This window comes from Lacerta agilis, chromosome 13 (genome assembly GCF_009819535.1).
Source record: "Lacerta agilis isolate rLacAgi1 chromosome 13, rLacAgi1.pri, whole genome shotgun sequence".
Taxonomy (NCBI): domain Eukaryota; kingdom Metazoa; phylum Chordata; class Lepidosauria; order Squamata; family Lacertidae; genus Lacerta; species Lacerta agilis.
Window position 1 is genome coordinate 43,626,431 of NC_046324.1, and position 22,980 is coordinate 43,649,410.

General features: G+C 46.1%; 2 protein-coding genes across 2 annotated transcripts in view; one reads left to right on the plus strand and one right to left on the minus strand.

Moving 5' to 3' along the window:
* The window catches only part of LITAF (lipopolysaccharide induced TNF factor), a 38,870-nt gene extending 24,586 nt beyond the window's left edge, over positions 1–14,284 (plus strand). Inside the window, 4 exon segments of the mRNA XM_033166492.1 lie at positions 8,953–9,072; positions 9,075–9,137; positions 11,574–11,730; positions 12,718–14,284. Coding sequence (XP_033022383.1) covers positions 8,953–9,072; positions 9,075–9,137; positions 11,574–11,730; positions 12,718–12,826 — 449 coding nt within the window. The 3' untranslated portion in view covers positions 12,827–14,284.
* Positions 14,285–17,584: 3,300 nt separating this feature from the next.
* The window catches only part of LOC117056344 (multidrug resistance-associated protein 1-like), an 85,963-nt gene continuing 80,567 nt past the window's right edge, over positions 17,585–22,980 (minus strand). The window contains 4 exon segments of the mRNA XM_033166569.1: positions 17,585–17,669; positions 17,672–17,730; positions 18,876–19,070; positions 22,632–22,798. Coding sequence (XP_033022460.1) covers positions 17,623–17,669; positions 17,672–17,730; positions 18,876–19,070; positions 22,632–22,798 — 468 coding nt within the window. The 3' untranslated portion in view covers positions 17,585–17,622.

The window sequence follows — 22,980 nt, forward strand, 5'->3', positions numbered from 1 at the left end:
CCTAGTGGCCTAGGGTGAGAACTTCAATACATAACAAATTGAGCGTCAGATCGCATGGGAGGGTGTCAAGTTGCTTAACACTGGGGTGAGTGTGTGGTTTGTGCCCTTGTTTCTTCTTGCCTAATTTTTGGCAAATGTATTCCCAGAACAACTGAGAAAGATCCCAGGTGTGTTTGTTTTAATTCCTGGAAGTGTCACTGGAAATATTATGGAAAACAAAGGAAGGGGGGGGGAGGAAGAAAGGAAGCAGCGTAGATAACCGTAAAATCTGATGCAGGCAGACTCATTAGAGGGGAGAGTTCTCTGGCTTCCATCAGTTCTAAGAATAAAACCGCAAGTAAATCATTGCGTGCACATCTGCCACGGCTGGCTAGATGCTAATCGCTTATCTGGCTTCTCCTGGAAAAACATCTCTATTCGGTGGTTGCACTTGAGGGCCGCATCTATGAAATTCTGCAGGCTCGTTTTAGAGCTTTGGGTTCAGAATCCCTGACAAGTGAGGCTGGCAAAAAAAAAATGTTGCAGTTTGCACGGCTCCTGGTCAGCGCTAGAAACTCAGATCCAGTGGTACCTTGTTTTTTGAACATCTCGGAAGTCAAACATTTCGGTCTTCGAACGCTGAAAACCCAGAAGATCCCCATCAGATCTTCCAGAGCACATCCAAAAAATAGAACCACATGCCCCCCAAATCAACCAAAACCCGGTCCCACTTTTACTGTATGCAGATGATGCAACCTTAATTATCACTGACGAGGATAGGTTTGAATCGTCTTCTACTCTCCTTGGTTTCTTTCTTACTGTGAAATTAACAAACTCTCTATAAATTATGAGAAGACAAAAAAAAAAAAAATCTGGTCTTCTCTAATTTCCGGAAACTAGAGAAATGGAAAATAAGAGGGCAAGAAATCCAGCAAGTAAAGATGCAGATATATATCAGAATTTTATTCCAGAGCAACTCCGGTTGGTCAAACCATCACACAAGTGCTATAAAATAGGCAGACAGTAGCCCACTTTTATTTTCAGAAATGTAAATCGGTTCATACCAGCTGCCATTCAGATTTTTCAAGCTGAAGTGTCTTGCATGTCAATATCCCGATCCCACCCGTGGTGAAATAAAGACACAGGACACAATGAATAAGGTTAATGGGCATGAAAAGGCCACAACTTTATTGAAACAAAATAGAAAATTCTTTCCAGTAGCACCTTAGAGACCAACTGAGTTTGTTCTTGGTATGAGCTTTCGTGTGCATGCACACTTCTTCAGATACACTGAAACAGAAGTCTGTCTATGGGAAATTCAAAGCCAGAGGCACCTCCTAGCTGCTTCAACATCCAGTGGTTAACCCAGACAAGAATATGACTTTCCGCTTCCAGCTAGTAGCCAACCACAACCTTGGCGTGCGTGCCCCACATCCTGCGTCAATCCAGTCTTTCTCCAGAAAGACCAAGTGTCTTTCTCCAGAAAGACCAAACTTGCGGCAACGGATTTTTCTATTTTGTTTCGACTATGGCAGACCAACACGGCTACCCACCTGTAACTACAACTTTATTGGTTACGGATGTTGAGCGGTATTGGTTTAGGCATTGGAACTAACTGACTATATCCGACTCCAGCATGTTGTGCTGGCAGTCCGGGAAGGGTTAACCACCGATGGGTGAGAGAGCCCTGCTGCTGCACATCAGCTAGGGACTCACCCTGTGATTACCGATCTGGGGCGTGCATTTGGCCCTCACCTACCACGGCTTCGGACAGGGACACGCCCCCCCGGACTCATTTACTGAAGTACCCTTCAGCACCTTGGGGGGAGGTGATGGCCCAACCTCCCCCCCCCACCTTCAACCTTCCTGAGATAATCCAATGCCTAACCGCCAAAACCAAAGTTGTGACGAGTTGCTACGAGGTAGGCGAAAACCACCAGGCTGAAGCCAATTTGCCAAATGGGGAAATTCCTACCAGGCCCCTCAACGGCGACCAACCGTGGTCCATAGCAAGGTCATGAAAACGCTGCCTAAATAAAGGGTGGGAGGGTGGGAAAGCGTGCAGGATGGGAGCAGGAAGCAAGAGGCTAAGCCCTGGCCGCGCTCTGGCTTAAATGCAGCCAGCCACGCCCGTCAGCTGTACCAATTGGTCAGCTAGCCGGGCACCGCGCCCAGGGCTCAGCCAATAGGGGCAGGGGATGGAAGCATCCCCTGCACACGTGTAGGGCTCGTGCTGACTGCAACCCCCCCCCCTGCTTCCTAAGGGGCGGAAGGGGCTTTCCCAGCTACTTTTTGGGATCTCAACATGGATGGATGCATATAATAGTGATTTAGATAAGATACACTCAAGTTTCTTGAGACCTGTCCTCAGGCTCCCAAATTCAATCAAGTACTGTATGAGACGATGTGTACAGAATTAGGTATACACATGGTGGAATATTGGGCGTGGAATACAACTATAAAATACTGACTGCGTTGCCATTTCCGTTCCCAACCTTCGAGTCTGCCTTCTGACTTACTTAAGGACTCCTATAAATCCAGATGGCTCCAACTCATACACAGCAAAATTCAATTTATTGGCGTTGACTTGGAATTATTGTGCAGTTCTAGTGAGCAATACGTTTATCGGATTTCCAAATTAGATTAAGGGATATTGAAAAACAAAACATTGAGTCAGCCGTAAATAAAATCTGCTCCTCCAAGTTCTATGCTTTCAATACAACCGATAACAGGATGACTTATACCTCAAAGTTAATGGAGTATTTTTCCGTGTATAACATGCCCCCTATTTTGGGGGACTCCAAATTGGGAAAATGGGGGGCGATTGTATCCGTGTATAAGACGACCCACAATTTTGAACGTAATTTTTAAATTAAAAAAACCCTAGTTTTATACATGGAAAAGTACGGTAATTCCAGTCCAACGCAGGGCATTTATGTTAGCCCAAATGAACGTTTCTCCCTCAGCTTTTGTTAAGGGCAGATAATTTAAACATTCCTAGAAATGATAGACATTGTGGAAGCTATTTGAATGTGCTGGACACAGTAGAATATAGTCTTTTCTACTGTCCACAGTACAACCAGCTACGTAAACTCGCGTTATTCCCCTTTTTGGGTTAGTTTAGCATCATGGGACAATGAAGATATCAAATTCTGCCTGTCTGATACTAACCTGGAGGTGGCTGAGTTTCTGTCAATAGTATCTCCTAGATGTTTGGAGGAAGAAAATAAATTTTAAAAAAAGAAACCTACAGGTGAAACTCGAAAAATTAGAATATGGTGGAAAAGTGTATTTATGTAAGCAATTGTTTTCATTAGCTACCAGAGTTTAATATATGAGATAGACTCATGACATGCAAAGCGAGATATGTCAAGCCTTTATTTGTTATCATTGTGATGATTATGGCGTACAGCTGACGAAAACCCCAAAGCTGAAATTGTTAATTTGGGGTTCTCATCAGCTGTACGCCATAATCATCACAATTATAGGTAGGTAGGTAGGTTTATTTCGGCCATGTGGCCCATATCACATCGCAAAGCACATTCATCATAATACACACAGAGTAAAACAATTTAACGAATTTAAACATACAGTATGAAACCAATTTTAAAACAACCCATTTACACCCTTCCATCTAAGTCACACTAAGATCTGAGTAGTCCAACTGAACTAGTTTTTTTAATTAAAATAAAAATCTGTTAAAATTAATTTATCACCTATTTTATTGCCCCAATATTAGGTCTTAATTATTTTCTGCATTGTCATAAATGGGAAGAGAACCATTCCTCTTCTTTGTAAATAGCACATTAGTCAAAAACCTAGCGACCATATGGGTTCTATTTGGTTCCTCGTCATTTAATAAGTAAATTAATTTAGCATCCTGAGTTCCATCTTGGGTTTTCTTCAAAAGTGGAACCAAAAGTTTGGACCGAGCTGCCGAATGAATTGGACAGCAAAAAATATATATGCTGTAAGGATTCTATGGAACCACTATTACAGTCACAGCATCACAATTATAACAAATAAAGGCTTGACATATCTCGCTTTGCATGTCATGAGTCTATCTCATATATTAGTTTCACCTTTTAAGTTGAATTACTGAAAGAAATGAACCTTTCCACGATATTCTAATTTTTTCGAGTTTCACCTGTAGAGAAGTGAGGCTGGTATCTCTGACATATGCTTTTTAATAAAATAGTGACTGCTTTTGTGCCATCAAGCAGTTTGATTTTACAGGCAATTTCTTCTTGTTGTTGTTGTTTAGTCGTTTAGTTGTGTCCGACAGATGGAGGCTTGACAGCCATCTGTCAGGAATGCTTTGATGGTGTTTCCTGCTTGGCAGGGGGTTGGACTGGATGGCCCTTGTGGTCTCTTCCAACTCTAGGATTCTATGACTCTTTGTGACCCGATGGACCAGAGCACGCCAGGCACTCCTGTCTTCCACTGCTTCCTGCAGGTGGGTAGCCGTGTTGGTCTGCCATAGTCGAAACAAAATAGAAAATTCTTTCCAGTAGCACCTTAGAGACCAACTGAGTTTGTTCTTGGTATGAGCTTTCGTGTATCTGAAGAAGTGTGCATGCACACGAAAGCTCATACCAAGAACAAACTCAGTTGGTCTCTAAGGTGCTACTGGAAAGAATTTTCTATTTTGCTTCCTGCAGTTTGCTCAGACTCATGTTGGTAGCTTCGAGAACACTGTCCAGCCATCTCGTTGGGCAATTTCTTAGAGAGATGCTAAATGCGTACTGTAAAAAAATAAATAAAAAAGGCCTTTTCAGCCTGCATGTATAAATTATATATATGCATTGTCTACAACACGGAAGTTAATGCTTCATTGCAGGTAGGTAGAGGAGTATCTTTGGAAAGATAATGGAGCTGTTCCCTGAGCAAACACACCAGCTTGGACAGGAAGCCTGCATCCTCTTATGCTGTGTACTTTGGGTTGTTGAAAGCATCTGGGTGCAGCCTGCATTATTTATTCCTCGCTCCGCATCGCTGTGCTCTGCAAACCCGCTTTTCACGTTTGGAAGCCGGAACGGGCGAGGACTTAAACCAGGGGTCAGCAAACTTTATCAGCAGGGGGCCGGTCCACTGTCACTCAGACCTTGTGGGGGGCTGGACTATATTTTGAGGGGGGCAGGAAATGAATGGATTCCTATCCCCCACAAATTACCCAGAGATGCATTTTAAATAAAAGCACACATTGTACTCATGTAAAAACTTGCTGATTCCTGGACCGCCTGCAGGCCGGCGATTGGGCCGGATCCAGCCCCCAGGCCTTAGTTTGCCTACCCATGACTTAAACCACCTGCAGGCAGCTTGCCAGGCCAAGTGGAGAGAGACACACTTGCCCCGACTTGTTCTTTTTGTTCCACCTCCCGGAAAAGACTGAGCCTGCTTCCCAGATAAAGAAACATTTGGTGTTTATTTGGTTACATGTGAGTGAGGCCGATGGTTCTGAAAGGAACAGCACCCTTTACATTTTTGTATTGAAAAGATTCAGTTGTTAAAAATAAACCTGCTGCTTGATTTGATTGTGGGGTCCTTTGGTTGGTGGGAAGAAACCCATTTTGGTTTACTAATCATAGCTGTAAACTTTCCCCTTTTTTGTGGGAAATTCCCTTATTCCAGCGCCGTTTCCCATTGCAAAAAAAGGGAAAATTGACAGCTATGGCCGTTTCCCAATCCAAAAAAAAAAGGAAGTTCGACAGACAGCTCTGTTACTAATACAGCTGGTTAAACATTACAACTTTTAAGATAATTTTTGTGTGTGTAGATTGATTTATATAATCGGCGAGGCAGGGGGTAGGTGGGTGGGCCTCGTCATCTGGGTAGCCCAGGACCGCCATACGCATTGCCCTGCTTTGTGCCCCGGGGAAGTCACTCTGGTGCTGCTGACAGAGGGTTTTTCCATAAGTGTGATCTGATTTCCTGAAGGTTGGTGGCTCCAACCCACTCCATCTTGCAGCTTGTGGGGTCCCCCCCCCTACGTGGGTTTTGGGTAGATATTGCAAATGCAGCTGTTGGGTAGCGATGGTAAGATACACTTGCAGACAAAATACCAGTGAACCGATGAGCAATAAAACAACCCGCTGATCCCAAAGATTGCACAACTGGATGGAGGAAATCCGTTGCCGCAAGTTTGGTCTTTCTGGAGAAAGACTGGATTGACGCAGGATGTGGGGCACGCACGCCAAGGTTGTGGTTGGCTACTAGCTGGAAGCGGAAAGTCATATTTTTGTCTGGGTTAACCACTGGATGTTGAAGCAGCTAGGAGGTGCCTCTGGCTTTGAATTTCCCATAGACAGACTTCTGTTTCAGTGTATCTGAAGAAGTGTGCATGTACATGAAAGCTCATACCAAGAACAAACTTAGTTGGTCTTTAAGGTGCTACTGGAAGGAATTTTTTAATTTTTAATTTATTTTGTTTTGACTATGGCAGACCAACACGGCTACCTACCTGTAGCTAGCTGGCTGTTCTCAAGAGCGAGTGCCTGCTATTTATTGCATTTCGACCCCACCTTTCTCTCCAAGGAGTTCAGGGCTCTTCCCCTCCTACAACAACCCTGTGAGGAAGGTTAAGAGGCTGTGACTGGCCCAAGGTCACCCAGTGAGCTTCAGGACTGAGTGGGGATTTGAACCCCGATCTCCCGGGTCCTGCTCCAAGACAGTAACCACTGTACCACACTGGCTCCCTAGAGTCCTCCTGCTGTGGGGCAGCTCTATAAATTAAAGTAGGCAAATAAATATGGGGAAAGCCAAATGTCACTCAGAGAAGGATCTGAAATATTTTCCGCGGAAGCTTGAATTTGCTTTATTCTGGATTGTTTCCTTTGATGTTTTAGTGTGTTGTAAAGCGCTTTGAGATTTTTTTTCTTTAAAATATAAAGGGACATAGAAATGAAATCAACAGCAACAACCATCACTGGAGGGAAAACATGGTGCCTGGGCATTCCGTTGTGGCGAGCACAACCTAGGTTTAAGATGGCATTTGGCGATTAGCTTGTACATATGACCAGGCACCCCCAAACTCGGCCCTCCAGATGTTTTGGGACTACAATTGCCATCATCCCTGACCACTGGTCCTGCTAGCTAGGGATGATGGGAGTTGAAGGCCAAAAACATCTGGGGGCGAGTTTGGGGATGCCTGCGTATGACTTTGTAGCCCTGGTTGTGTCCCTCCAGATGTTGTTGGACTCCAGCTCCCATCAGCCCCAGTCAGCATGGCCAGTGATGATGGGACAACATCTGGAGAGCCACAGGTTCCCTTTCCTGGGTCCAGTAGGCCAGTAATGCATTCACTTTTAAGAGTGTTGTCAGAACAGGAGAAATCTCTTCTATTCCTTTTGGGATACTTTTGTACATTCACGCATTGCCTTTCCAGCAGGCAGATCAAGGTGGTTCTCTCCCCCTTTATCCTCAAAACAACCCTGCGAGGTAGATTAGGCTGGGAGACTGTGACTGGTCACCCGGTGAGCCCGTCTCCTCCTTCCTTTAAGTTGGCACCCACAGTTTCTAGGCTGTGGCTTTTTTGAATGCGGTTAAAAAAAAACCCAACGTCTTTGTTTACGGCCTTTCCGCAGAGCTACTGTACAAAGTACAGCTCTGTTTAGTTTATCAGAATTAACAGAGGCAGCAGCAGCATTACAATGATGTCAAAAGCCAGCTAAGAGCATGACTATTTTTAGCTGGCCTTAAAATGAATGCTGCTACCTGTGTTCCTTTTGATTATTCAGAGTCTTGTTGGAGGACAGATGCCTCTGAACACCCAGGTTCCTGGGATTTGCAAATGGGGAGACTGTGGTTGTGTAAAGCTCCTGCTTGTAGGTTTCCCATTGGGGCATCTTTTCTGGTCATTCTGACAGCAGGTCGGCCTTTGGCCTGGTCCACCATGGCTTGTCTGGTTTTATTTTTATTTATTTAATTAATTTCTATACCTCCCTATACCCAAAGGTTTCAGGGCAGTTCACATAAAGCAGGCATAGGCAAACTCGGCCCTCCAGATGTTTGCGACTACAACTCCCATCATCCCTAGCTAACAGGACCAGTGGTCAGGGATGATGGGATTGTAGTCTCAAAACATCTGGAGGCCGAGTTTGGGGGGTTCCTGACATAAGGATGTTCTTAAGACCACCTCCTTCCTCTATCCGTATCTCCCTTTAATTTTGAAGTTCCTTCTTTCCATTAAGACAATCAGTGGAGGATTAGACAAATGGCTACTACTACTACTGCAACTACTACTACTACTACTAATAAAAAATTATTTATACCTCGCCCTCCCCAGCCAGAACTGGGCTCAGGGCGGCTAACACCAATAAAATTACAAAAAAATGTAAAAGAAAGAAAAAACAGTTAATTAAAATACGAGTTAAAATACAATTTTAAATGCAGCCTCATTTAGTTGTAGCCCATGAATCAAAACCATAAGGGGAGGGAAACATAAGGGTCAGACTGAGTCCAAACCAAAGGGCCAGGCGGACAGATACAAGCTTTTAACACTAGCTTATCTTTAAAAAGGTAAAGGTCCAGTTGTGTCCGACTCTGGGTTTGTGGCGCTCATCTCGCTTTACTGGCCGAGGGAGCAGGCGTACAGCTTCTGGGTCATGTGGCCAGCATGACAGAGCCGCCTTCTGGCAAACCAGAGCAGTGCACGGAAACGGCGTTTACCTTCCCGCCGGCAGTGGTACCTATTTATCTACTTGCACTTTGTGCTTTTGAAACTGCTAGGTTGGCAGAGAGCAGGGACTGAGCAATGGGAGCTCACTCCGTTGCAGGGATTCGAAACCGCTGACCTTCTGATCGGCAGGCCTAGGCTCTGTGGTTTAACCCACAGTGCCACCCGCTTACCTTTAGGATACTTTTTTTTTAAGTGTTTTTTTCTTAATGCATTTGCAACCTTTGGGTCCTTGGGACGAAGGGGTGAGATATTGAAGAAATATTAACATGCATGCTTTTTCATTTTCTGTCTCCCAGAAACATGGATCCATTCCGCTCCTGGCTTCGGGGCCCAGCCTCCTCCTTACACCGAAACAACCGGCTTCCATTCTTCTGCTCCGTACCCCCAGCCCTATCCCGTCCCAGGGCCTGGACCAACTATGAAGGCCAACAGGCGCCACCATATGGCATGCAACCTGGAGTCATAGGAGGTCCCCCACCAGGTAAGCCTTCAATTGCACCATTTTGGTCCACTTATACCCCACTTTCCTTCCATCTGGGAGATTGAGAGCCAGTGTGGTATAGTGGTTAAGAGTGGTAGACTCGTAATCTGGGGAACCGGGTTCACTTCCCCGCTCCTCCACATGCAGCTGCTGGGTGACCTTGGGCTAGTCACACTTCTCTGAAGTCTCTCAGCCCCACTCACCTCACAGAGTGTTTGTTGGGGGGTGGAGAAAGGGAAAGGAGAATGTTAGCCGCTTTGAGACTCCTTCGGGTAGTGATAAAGCGGGATATCAAATCCAAACTCTGCTTCTTCTTCTTCTAAATCTACAGCACTACGATACCTCTTTAAACAGCCACGACTCTTATTTTATTTGAAATAAAACTCATAATGTTTATTGTAAACATTTGGTGAGATCAAAAGACATAATGTGGTAACATAATAAGGATTGTATGTTTAAAGTATAATACAGAAACTTACTAAGGAATTATAGACATTTATAGAATGTACAGTATATATAGTAAACACCCTTAAGTAAGAGCAATATAGAGAAGCCAGAAGAGGGGTGGAGGGAAGTTAGTTCGGATAAGGTATAGATTTTAAGGAGAATAATATTGTTAAGCTGTATTGTGTATAAGGTATTTGGGGAAAAAATCAATAAAAATCAATGAAGGAAAAATAGAAATAAACAGCCGTGTTCCCCTCACGGAGCTACGGTTCCCTGGGAAGGGGGATTGGTGTTTAAAGCACTCTGGGAACTGTAGCTCCATGAGGGGAACAAGGGCCTCTGAACAACTCCCAGCAGCCTCAACAAACTACACTTCCCAGGATTCCTTGGGGGGAGTCGTGGCTTTTTAAAGAGGTAGCTGTCAAGGACTGGACTGAGGAGGAATGGCGGAGACCGCCCTCCCCTCCTGAACCTTCCAGAGAAGAGGAGGACGGTATAGATTTACAACAGTGGTTTGCAGAAGGGCACATTTCAGAGGCTGCAGAGGGGAGAAGCTGGGAAATATTGGGAGATGGGCAGGAAGAAGAAACAACACCAGGGGTGAGGCAGCTGACAGACTCAGTGTCTTTGGAAAGCATTCCTGACCACCCCCCTCCTAGGACCCGGTGAGCATTGAGAGTAGAACAGAAAGCTCAGAGGCAGAAAGCACAGATCAGCCGGCACAGGGGTGATGTAGAATAGGAGAGACGGAGGGGGTGGGACTTTACTCGGAGCAACGCCATTGTCTAAGAGAGATGACATTTCTACGTCTCTCTCTGTGAATATTGAATACAGTGGTATCTTGGTCCTCTAACTTAATCCGTTTGACTCCCGAAACCATTCGAAAACCAAGGTGCGGCTTCCGGCCGGCTGCAGGAGCTTCCTGCACTCAAGCAGAAGCCGCGTCGGATGTTCGGCTTCTGAAAAACGTTCGAAAACCGGAACACAGTGGTGCCTCGCAAGACAAAATTAATTCATTCCACGAGTCCTTTCGTTTTGCGATAATTTTGTCTTGCGAAGCACGGTTTCCCATAGGAATGCATTGAAATTTAATTAATGCGTTCCTATGGGGGGGGGGAAGCAGCAGCAGCGACTCCCAGCTCCGTCTCTGCCGGGCTGCTGGGCACTGTCATCCTGACGGGGCTTGAGCTGTGCCTGAGGGGAAGCAGGAGGGGGAGTGTTGTTGCCGGGCAGGCTGCTCTCCCGCCGCCCACTCTCCCCGCTCTCCCGCTGCCGCCGCCCGCTCTCCTCGCAGCAGAGTTGAGGCTCCCCCGCTGCTTCTTACAGTGGTACCGCGCAATACGAATGCCTCGTGGATGAATGCCTCGCGGAACAAAACGCCTTCGTTTTGCGAGTCACGGCCATAGAAAATTACGTCTTGCGAGTCACCTAAAAAATCACAAAACCCTTTCATCTAGCAAGTTTTTCATCTAGCGAGGCATTCGTCTTGCGAGGTACCACTGTACTTACTTCCGTTTGGGAGCCAAGCCGTTCGAGTACCAAGGTACCGCTGTAAAAGACTTGGTAGGAACTCTTCTTGGCTGCCAACGTGGGAGGGATTGGGTTCCTTGAAGCCTGACAGTAACGTGGCGCTTTAAACGCACAGTGCAAACGAGACCCCAGGCCTTTATAGCATCAGCATATGCCGCTCAGACTGAGCCCCATAACCCTCCAGACACGGTTGGACTGCAGCTCCCATCACAGTCTCTGACCCTTGCCCAGGCTGAGCTGCAGCCCAGCAACACCCCCTGTTCCCTTCTCGGAGATGCATCTGAAAGCCAGCAGCCGAGACAGAAGAGGGAAGCCTCTTGCATCTTCCTTGAGGTGGTTCGTTTTGATTTCCCATTGGGTGAGGAAGAGGAGGAGGAGGAGGAAGAGGGAGTCTGAGGTTGAGCAGGAAGGGAGTGTGACCCTCTCGCCCTTGTCTCTTTGCCTCCTCTGCTGCCCCAGTTGCTGTTCAGGCAGTTTACGTCCAGGCACCGCTGGTCTTTCACGACCGTCCCGTCCAGATGAACTGCCCTGCGTGTCAAAAAACCATTTTGACGCGCCTCTCGCATACCTCTGGGGCGCTGACCTGGCTGGCTTGTGGCGGCCTCTTCCTGATCGGGTAAGTAGTGCTGGGTTTTATTTGAGGGATCAAAATTGCACCTGAGCCGGCCTGATGTCAGTACTGTCTGTTTAAGAAACAGAAGAAACAGGTGCCGTGTTTTGTTCTTAATTGCCCGAAGCGTGGGCGTTACTCTGTGTATATAAGGCTCTGTTGGGAAGCAGTTTCTTGTTGGGAGTTTTGAGAGGTTTGGGGAGTGTGAGTTCTTTGATAAAGTGTACAGGTGAAACTCGAAAAATTAGAATATCGTGGAAAAGTCCATTTATGTAAGCAACTGTTTTCATTAGCTACTGGAGTTTAATATATGAGATAGATATTAAACTGATAAGAACAGATACTACACTTGATCTTAGAACCTGCATCCGTGTTACTGATCTTATCCGGAAGCGGCAGTCACGGAGTACCTGGGGCGAGAGTCTGTGTTCTGATTAGAACAGAACACAGACTCTCGCCCCAGGTACTCCGTGACTGCCGTTTCCAGATAAGATCAAAATTTAACCAAAGTTGGGAGAAATTTGGAATATATATGAAAAAACAGTGCCCGAACATAAAAACTTGGATCCATTTCTAATTTTCTGTATTGGTAATAAGGGGAAGGGAAGATAAGAAGTCGATAAATTCACAAGAAGTTTGGTTAAGCGGTTGGGAAATGCAGTACCGAGTAAATTAAGCAACCCGAGGGGAGGGCAGGCGGAAGCCTAAGTAAAGTTTACAATCAGGTATTATGATTTATGACTAATTTTGGTTATGATTTATTTATTTAAGTAGTGAATATTGATATCTTATTAATAGAATGAATGAATATGTATGACTTGTTTTGTTTAAAAATTTTCTCCTTTTGCTGTATTATGGTTTTGTGTGTGTGTGATGTTTGTTTTGTTGTGTACTGTTTTTAATGTATGAATGTTAGAATTCTCAATAAAGATTTATTTATATATATAAAAAAGAGAGTCTGTGTTCTGAAGGCTGCCTGCTTTCTCTCGACAGGTGTGTCGCTGGCTGCTGCCTCATCCCCTTTTGCATGGATTCGCTTCAAGACGTCGACCACTACTGTCCCAGCTGCAACGCTCTTGTCGGCACCTACAGGCGCCTCTGAGCAACATTAGACACGTGCTTTTTAAAATTTATGCTTTTTTTCCCCTTTTCTGGAGTTCATGGAAATGATTTTTGTCGCTGTGCCTTTTTTTTGCCTCTGAAGATTTGGGTGCAAGAAGACCAGCCTTTGGCCAAGAATTGAGATGGACCTCTCCAGCCTCACGTCCAACACGTGCATGTTCTTTCTGGCAAAAAGCATGCCTGCACAGTCCATGGAAAAGCATCGAACTGGTGCAGTCTTAATGCATCTTTGCGCTCGGGCACTGTCCCACATTCTCCTCCTTTTTTGGCATTGAGAAGGAGGCGTTGCAATTGGAAACCTCAAAGATATTTTTCTCTCTCTCTCCGTTTGTATGTGTAAATTGCTAAGGCCTTTTATGCAGCCTGAAGACACGTGGCTCCAAAATTCTCTCCCTGGGGAATGTTGATGAGATCCCTGTTAAAAATAATAATCCTGTTTTTTAAAGGTTGCTTCTAAAAAATGAGGCACTTCAGGGCTTCTGTAGCAACTGGTTTCAAGTTGGTGGCCAGGTTTTTTAAATTTTATTTTGCAGGGGTCCTCAGAACCTCAGGTTGCCTCTTCAACTTCAGAGACCGCCTGGTAGGACCCTTGTTTGCTACCCAAACTTGGATGCTCCAAAATCTGTTTTTGTACTCATTGGAGCTTTATATAAGCGCATCGCCAAGAGATTTCTGAAGCATTTTTAAATTACTGCTGAGAAGTAAATGTGAGGAAATAGGTTCCAGGCCTAGAATTTTGCCTTTCTGACCAAAATGATCATCTTTCTGCTACGAGTCAAAGATCTCAAGAGGACTGAGTGCCTCAATCCGATCCTTGCCTCCTCTTTACATGTTTGGCTAGAACAGGACCAGTTTCTGATGTATCCATAGAGTGTAGAGCAAATTCTAGAGAAAATAATGTCCAAAGAGATTATCTAGATAAACCAATGCTTGTGAATGTTGAGGCTAGATTCTGCTGGGGTGGCTATCGAAAATTTCCTGCCCCAGTGACCCGACAGGAGAAAACCTCTGCTTTTCTTTCGTCCCCACGGGCAAGTTGCAGGCCAGGCAAGCAGCTGCCAAATGAGTTCATCGCAAGCACCCTTTGGAAGCAGATGCAACAATGATGGAAATACTTGAAACCTACTTCTATTCTGAACTAAAAGTACAATGCAGTAGAGAGCTGAAGACTTGCCTGCAGGAATTGTGGGTAGCAGCGTTGGATATATGCTTTTCTTTCTTTTTTTAACTAGCAGGATGCAGCTTGCAAAAAAAGACTCTTAGCTCTGCCGCTGCAGATCTGGGCAAGTTTATCTACATCAGATTTGCCCCACGTAAGCCTGAAAAGAAAGCAGACCGCTGGAGGTTTTTAAATGCAAACATTTTTTGTGTGTATGTGTGTGTGTTTTCCCCCCAGTCTATACACACGTGATCTAGTTTGAATTAAACAGCTGTTTCGTCCTCTAAATAAAACGGTGCGCCTTGTAAATTGGCTGTTAATGCTGGTTCCGTGCAGGATGAAGCCACCAGTGGCTCCTAACCCGGATGGCTGTGTTGCAGAGAGGCGGCATGCTTCGGAGAATGAGTTGCTGCAACTTGCAGGAGGGGAGAGAGCACTGTTGCACCGCAGTCCTCCTTGCAGGCTCCCACAGGCACCCAGTTGGCCGCTGGGAAAACAGGACGCTGCAGGAGATGGGCCATTGGCCTGATCCAGCAGCTTTCTGTTATTGCGTTCTGGCATTATTGCAGGTCTAGAGGGGGGAGGGTTCGTGGCCTTCCTGAGCCCCAAGACCTCAATAAATCAGCCTGGAAAGCCACTCCTGACCCCCCCCACCCCCGGCCTGAGGCCTTGACATGGAAACTTTTCACAGACGCCTGACTGATTTCCTCATCCAGCAGGCTCTTCCTACTTTAGATTTCACTTTCTGAATTGGGGGTATGGTGTGCTTTTGAGATCTGCAGGTGGCAAACTTTTTCTGCCATCTCCTCTTAAGTAAGGCAGCTCTACAGCGATCTCTCTCACAGCCGAAGCCAAGCAGCCGTTTCTTTGGGGGTGGCAGACATCTGCTATGAGCGGGACTTTGCCCTCAAGCAGCTGTTGCTTGCAAAATGCAGGCTTCCCCCCCCCCCGCCCCCTATCAGTCGATAGGGAGAAAGGTTGTTTTTTCCACCTGGCCCTTGGGGGGGGGGCAAAGGGATTTTGGCAGGCAGGACGACCCACCTGCCAGCCATGCGGTTTTATTGTGATGTCATGTGACTGGCAGGTGTGTTGACTCACCCACCTGTCAATGCTGGACCCGGGCTGGGACCAGGATAAAGATCTCTGGAGCCAAAAGGGTTCCCCACCCCTGTCCTAGAGGAACTGGCATGGAAAGGATAGGGTGGTGGTGATTCTGGAACAGATGGTCCTTTGGTCTGATGCAGCAAGGCAGGTTCTCTCTGCTGCTGCTGAATATAAGCTACTTTGCCACATTCGTATAGAGGATGGGGAAGGCCCTCCCCTCCATCTGCCCACCTCCCCACCCCCTTTGTCATGTCTTAATGCAGTAATAATAATTTATTATTTATACCCCGTCCATCTGGCTGGGTTTTCCCAGCCACTCTTGGCGGCTTCCAACAAAATATTTAAAATACAGACATTAAAAACTTCTCTAAACAAGGGCTGCCTACAGACGCCTTCTAAAAGTCAGGCAGATGTTTATTTCCTTGACATCTGATGTGTTCCGCAGGGTGGGTGCCACTACCAAGAAGGCCCTCTGCCTGGTTCCCTGTGACCTTGCTTCTCGCAGGGAGGGACCCGCCAGAAGGCCCTCGGCGCTGGACCTCAGTGTCTGGGCTGAACGATGGGGGTGGAGACGCTCCTTCAGGTCTACAGGGCCAAGGCCGTTTAGGGCTTCAAAGGTCAGCACCAACACTTTGAATTGTGCTCGTACCTGGAACAATGGAGGTAACAGAGGAGCGTTCTCCTTGCCACACACACAAACCGGTGACTCATGCGGCCTTCCACTTGGGAAGCTGCAATTTGCATCCCTGTGTCTCCAGCCTTAGCCTTAAGTTTCATGCAGGCCCAAATGGGAAAAGCAGGTTTGGACGAGCAGCATGTGCCCTGCTTAGGGCCCCTTCCAACAGCTGCCCTTTGAAGAATGGGTTTCCCCTTTGATTAGAATCTTCCATGCTGACCACATGCTCCTGAAATCAAGTGACGTTTGGCCGCAGGGTTGCCACAGAAGGGGATTTTCTAGCTTTCTTTGTTTGTTCCAGCTATCATGGGACTGTTCCTCACATGACACTCAAAAGTTCAGAGCTTTGGTTCAAAACAAATTATCTTTGCTACCTTTGTCAGAAGACCATAGAAAAAGCTATCTAATCTGCAGCCCCACAGCCACTTAAAATTATTAAAGCACAGAGTCATTGAAGCCTATTCCTAAACAAATGTGCAACTTACAATTGTCCGCAAAACCCACATATTTCACCTTGCAAAACCCAAATCAAACCACACACCCAAGGAGTTACAATAAGTCCAGTATTCCCATGTTGGGGAGACAAAACCTCCCACCTCTGTATACAGCAACTCTACTGTTACTTTCAGCAGCTTTACAAATAACTCTTAGACCGAGGACAGTTCTCCAAACAAAAAGGTTTTTACTGAAGCTCTTTCCTGAAAGCTCTTTCCGATGAGTCTTTATTACAAAAAAAATAAATAACTTTATTCTAAGAAAAGACGTGTCTTAAAAAAAAAAAAAAGTCAGCAACATAATTCAAAGTCTGCTGTTCCAAGCTCCTGGAGTGAGCATTTAGATGCACTGATAAGTTTGATTTTCCTTCCAGCTTCGCTTTGGTAAAATGACTGTGGAGAACACAAGAATTGTGGGTTTTTGTTGCAGATCCTTTCCAATTAAAAGAACATGACGGCTTGGGGGGGGGGAGGGGAGAGGAGAGGAGAAAGGACCTCAGACAGAAACGATTAGGCTGAATTTTGCTTTTTTGGAACCGCAACAAAAAAGCATTTTGCCAACAACTGGGAGTGATTCTTTCATCCACAGGGTTAAATATATATATCTTATAGTACAGGGTAAAGTTCTTGGGAATAATCAAACAAATCCCCATCTTCCTATGGCCAAGAACAAAAATCACCTGTCTTCCATTTTCATTTTTTCCTCCATCTAGATAAATGTATGCAATAAGCATATTTTATCAGAATGGAAGGGAAATCCCTCGCTCCTCCCTGCATGCCGGCACGTGGCAATTCTGCTCATGGTGTTAAAGTTTTGGACTGTGCTATTCCTATCCTCTCTAGCAGCCACCCTAAAGGTTTCTCCAACTGAGATGCTGGGTTTTCAAAAGGAAATTATCCAGTCTCTCCAAGAGCTCCTTGCCACGAAAACAGGGATGGCTGAGCAATGTTTATGCACAAATTCAGTCAAGCCTCCTCCAAGGACTCAATTTGGTCATGGCCAACGGGGTCAGAGGGAACTCAGACCAGCAGCATCCGAAGGGTCAAAATATAGCCATCCCTGCTCTAAGGTAAACAGATGGGATTGGGGCTCAAAGATACAACCTGTCCATCGCTATCCCTATGCTTGAAAACTAACCCTTTAAAAGGTCAGGAAAGTGTAGAGGAGGGAGAGAAGCAGATTTTGTGCCTGTTGTGTCTCCACTACGTTGCAAGGAGTGGAATTATTTGGCTCGAGTATCTTGGGCGATGGATTTCGGCAGATGCTGCCGTCTTCGCCCGTGTTTGGTTTGCCAGTCTTCTTCTGAGCTGCACCCCCCGGCGAGAGAAGCCACAAACCGGTGTTAAACCAAGCCAGAGTCTTTGGCCATGCTGTAGAAAATGCCTCTCTTTGGATTAGGCTGGCAGGGGAGCCATATTCCACAATTTCACCCTTGTCAAGGACAATCACCCTAAAACAAAACAGAAATGTAGTCAGCAACATTTACAGTTCCAGGGGGGTGGGGGGTCAGAATCCAGAGATGCAGGGTCTGTTCTGATTCTCTGCGGGAAGTCCATCAATGGGAGCCAAGGGCAAATAGGGGGCAGAGGCTTAATAATCCCTGACTCGACACTGCTAGCCACGCACAGGGATAACCTGCAAATACATGTACAAAAATATAGAGGTAAGGCTATCCCTGAAAGCCGGCCACAATGGCTATGCTCTCCCTCCACTGTCAGAGGCAGTATGCTGGAATCACAATTGGGGAGCCCTCTGGTCCCGGCTTGCAGGCACCCCACGTGCATCTGGTTGCCCGCTACGAGGGCACCATTCCGGACTAGATGGGCCACAGGCTTGATTCTGCAGAGCTGTGCCTCTGATCACTCCACACACCAACTTCCCTGCTGTTTCCCCTCCTCACATTAACTCTGCAGAGCTTCCGCTCCACGCCCTATGCAACTATGGAGCTCGCTCTTCACCTTCCCCAGCCTATTTCTTAAGCCGCCACTTCTGTTCTGCAGCCCCGTTTGCCCCACTTTTCACCTCTACCCCATCCACTGCGAGAAGTGAGGTTACAGGGAACCAGGCAGAGGGCCTTCTCAGTAGTGGCCCCCGCCCATCAGATGTCAAGGAAATAAACAACTATCTGACATTCAGAAGACATCTGAAGGCAACCCTGTAAAGGGAAGTTTTTAATGTTTGATGTTTTATCGTGTTTTTAATATTCGAGGGAGCCGCCCGGAGTGGCTGAGGAAACCCAGCCCAGGTGGTTGGGATAAACAAACAAACAAACATTTCATCTATACCTCTCACACGATGCAGCTGAGGAACGAAAAAGGGAGAAGTCTGAGTACAGCTGGAAGGGAAGAACACTGAGAGGAAAATGGTGATTGTTTAAAACAACATAAATAGTTTTGAGTAAAGCAAGCCTGGAGGCACACAGATAAAAATGGCAGTTTTTAAACAACAGCAGAGGTAAAGCAGGGATGAAAACTCAAATGGGTTGGGTTTTTTATATAAAAAGGAGAAAGAGAGATGTGTACAACACAGAAGCTAACACAACAGAGCCTTTACAAACTCCCTTCTCAGATACTCGCATGGTTTGTCCACTTTTACCGTGTATAGTCCATAACTGTGTTCAACCGGTGTGCTATCGTTAGGACTGTGCAGCCCTCAAACTGTGTCCGGATTGTTGACTGTATGAGGTCATCTGTTTCAAGATCTACGGCCGCTGTAGCTTCATCTAAAACCAGGATTTTGGATTTCCGAAGCAAGGCTCGAGCAAGGCATACCAGCTGTCGCTGCCCAACACTTGAGACAGAAAGTAAAAATAAAAAACCACACACACACACAAACTTTAAAAATTGAATCTCTAACAACAGTCCATTTCAGGGCCAAATAGCTAATTAATAATGTTTTCAAAGATCATACTTGAATTAGCCACTTTCACTTTTATTTTGAAAAGAAAAAGCAGTTGCAAATGTGCACCCGTGATGTGGGACCCAGAAAAGGCCAACCTTTTTTTAAAAAAAAATCTAAACAGCTTATTTAAAAGCTGCTGCACAACTCAATTCAAGTCACTTTCGAAAAATATCTAACATCATTCCTTATTATTCTATGTCAAGAGGAGGCAAAAACCTGCATTCGGGTCGGAGGAGCACCAGAAATAGCTTGTGCGCTTGCGCAAGTGTAATTTCCGGTGCACTTCCGGATCGGAGAACGCCCGTGCACATGTGCACAAGCTATTTCCAGTGCTCCTCCAACCCGGAAGTGCACCGGAAATAGCGTGTGCGCACGCGAATGGGTGCACGCTCCCCTGCCCTCCGTGCAATTGGCACTGGAGGAACCGGCAAGTTTGCTGACCCCTGAAATAGATCATCTGTTATAAAGCTGAGCAAAACCCTAAGAACCAGATTTTGCAGGATTTTGCTTTGATTTGGATTCCAGTACAGTCGTACCTTGGAAGCTGAACAGAATCTGTTCCGGAATTCCTTTTTTTTTTTTATAAGAATTTATTGACATTTTTACTTATAACCACATACAACCTTAACCACACCTACATTTATACACATACTAAACAAATACAATTACACATCTAATACAAAAATTGCCATGATTTTCCTTCTTAATTAGACATCTCAAAAAAAAAAAAAAATTTCTTTTTCCAATCTTGACAGTTGACTTCCCCTGCCTTTTCACCTTCGAGTTTATATCCATAATCTACTTTTTAACCTCTTCATTTAAAAATTTAAACTTAATTATATATATAAAGAAAAACATTCATCTTAATCTTCATCTTAATCTTAATCGTCTTAATCTATAAACTTAAACCACTTAAATCGACTTTATTTATACTACATCCTCATAAATCCTCACAGATCATCCTCATCAAATCTATCTCTTCTGTCCTTTGAACTGCTGCTAATAACATAAAAACTTAAAATATCTCTTTTCATGTTCAAACAGATAATAAAACAAACTATTGTTGACAGTGTTCGCCCTCCAATTTCAAAGTACCATAACAGATTACTTTTAGATTTTGCTTAATACATCACCCCACACCCCCTCTGTCCATTCTTCTCCTGATGGCATCAGCACTGAACTTCCATGCATCTTCCCTCTCCAAACGTCCACAGATCCAGGCATAGTCCAAAGCTCTCCTTGCCACGAGCTCCGAGGTGTCCAACTCTCCCTCTCTCAGCTTCTCCGGTTCTTTGTAGCATTCCTTTTCTTCTTGTAAATACCTTAATTCTCTGTCCCTGGCCCCCGAACTCACACCTCGGGGACTGGATATAGCAAATCTTGACATCGCCTTGGGGCTGCCACCCCCAACAAGCGAATTTCTTCTCCGAAGTAGCTCACTCGTTTCTTTCCATCTTTCCATCCATCCTCTCAGCTCTTTGACAAGATTTTCTTCCAAAGTGTCAAAAGTTTTGTTAGCCTCCTCTGTGGGCAGTTGGTTCCATTTCAGACCCCCACACAAGACTTTAACTTTTCTGTAAAGTAGTTCCACCTTCAAGGCAGTGAGCCTTTGTTCATCTGTTAGTCCAGAGTTCAATACCAGTTCAAGGACGAAACCCAGCATACTGGCAGAGGAGGAGGAAGTGGGTATCATATTTCTTCTCCTGTCTTTGTTCGTCGCCATTTTCCTAAGCTGGAGCGCAAACACCGCAACTTTAAATAGAGATATTTTCCGCTAGTTAGCTTCCCAAGAAAAAAGTTTGCCAGTCTCATGTATCGATTTTAAATACTTTATAACCAGTTCTGTGGCAGCAATCCCTCAAATTGGTTAATTTCTTAGGCTCGAAGGGAGGGAGGCAGGCTGCCTTTCTCCTTCCCCCCGGATCGTTCCAAAAACACGATTTCTGCCAAGATTATTTACTCACGACCACCGGGTTCCTTTAGCTCCATTCTTCACAGGTAGAACTTAGACGCTCACCGCGGGCTTTGCCGCCGCATTTGCATCCCGGTTGGGGCATATCCCCGTAAGCCCGGCTCCGTTGTCCCTTCACCCCCACTCCCCCTTTACAGGGGGGCAGGGGAAGGGTTCGGAGCCTCCGCGGGCGCAGCCGGGGAGCCCAGGGTGCGGGACGCTCTTCCCGCACCCCAACCGGAGCCGCGCGCTGCGGTAGCGCGGCTCCTAACCCCCGGGATGGACAAGGCGCTTCGGACCCGAAGCAGCCTTCGACCACCCGGCGATGGCGTCGCCGCCGGAAGTCCTGTTCCGGAATTCCATTCGACTTCTGAAACGTTCGGAAACCAAAGCATGGCTTCTGATTGGCTGTAGGAAACTCCTGCAGCCAATCGGAAACCGCGGAAGCCCCATCGGACATTCGGCTTCCTAAAGAACGTTCGAAAACCAGAACACTCACTTCCGGTTTTCGATCGCTTGGGAGCTGGAACGTTCAACTCCTAAGGCGTTCGGGAGCCGAGGTACGACTGTATTAGACTTAAGCACAGACACACAAAATGAGGAGTCAGCTCTCATGTAAAGGGTTCCATGTGACTCGCTAAGGCAGCTTGAGTTTCTGTTTCTAATATTGCTTTTTGTGCAATTATGTGTCCTCACCCAATGCTCCTAAAGTGAGGACTTTTACAGCCCAAGGGAGTGTGCTCCTATAACTTATTATGTGGACAAAATGTGGGTTTTGCACTGAGAGGTTAGGGTTTCTTTTACAGTGTGGGACTTGGTTTTAAAAGAAGTGAGGGTGAAAAGGGTATTCAAACATTGCTACCCTCAGCCAGACTTGCACACACGGATGCTCAGGGTTCCAGAACGGAACAAAGAGGTTAATGTCATAGCTCAGCGTTTCTCAATCTTGGGTCCCCAGCTGTTGTTGGACTACAACTCCCATCATCCCTGGACCACTGATCTATGCTAGTTAGGGATGATGGGAGTTGTAGTCTGTCAGATCTGCTGGCGGTTGCTCACGAGTGACCAAGCATGAGTCCCAACTGTCTTTTAAACAGTTTATCGGTGCAGACTACTTACAGTGCAGAGAACAAGAAAACACGACCGTCTCAGTCACTTGCAAAATCCGGGAGTGCCGGTTTCCGGCTGTGACCCAACATAGGAATTTAGGCACATTGAGGCACCTCCTCCCCTGTCTCCTTTTAACCCCTCTGCGCAACTGGGGTGACGGAAGTGGCGCGCTCCCCTCAGAGCAAAACTCACGAGGCGTGCTGGGGCTCTCAGTAACATCCTCGAGCCCCTGCCTCATCGGGCGGCCTGCAGCTTGCTCCTCCCCGCTGGAGGAGGTACCGCTCTTCCCGCTTGATGAGGTGTAGCTACTGAGGAGGTGTCAGGGCTGGGGAAACTTAAGATAACGGGATTTGAAAGGAAAAGAAAAAGGGGCAGAAACTGTACGATACCTCAGATTCTCGCCTCCTTCGGAGCACTCGTGGTTGAGTTTATCAGGAAGTGCCGAGACAAAGCTTTTCAAGTGAGCGAGTTCCAAAGCCATCCAGACGTCTTCATCGGAGTATTGGTCGAAAGGGTCCAGATTCATGCGCAGGGAGCCAGAAAACAAGATGGGGTCCTGTTTAGAGAACAGAAAGCCATCAAGCAGGTCTGTGCTGCACATTTCATAAATTTCTATTAAGATTTAGTGTCAGGAATAACGTAGTCCTGGACAGAGCAGAGTGAACGCAGGTTTTCTGGAAGCTTCTGGCTGTAGAGCATTGACTGGAAAGCACGACGCAAGAACTCACAACTTCACTT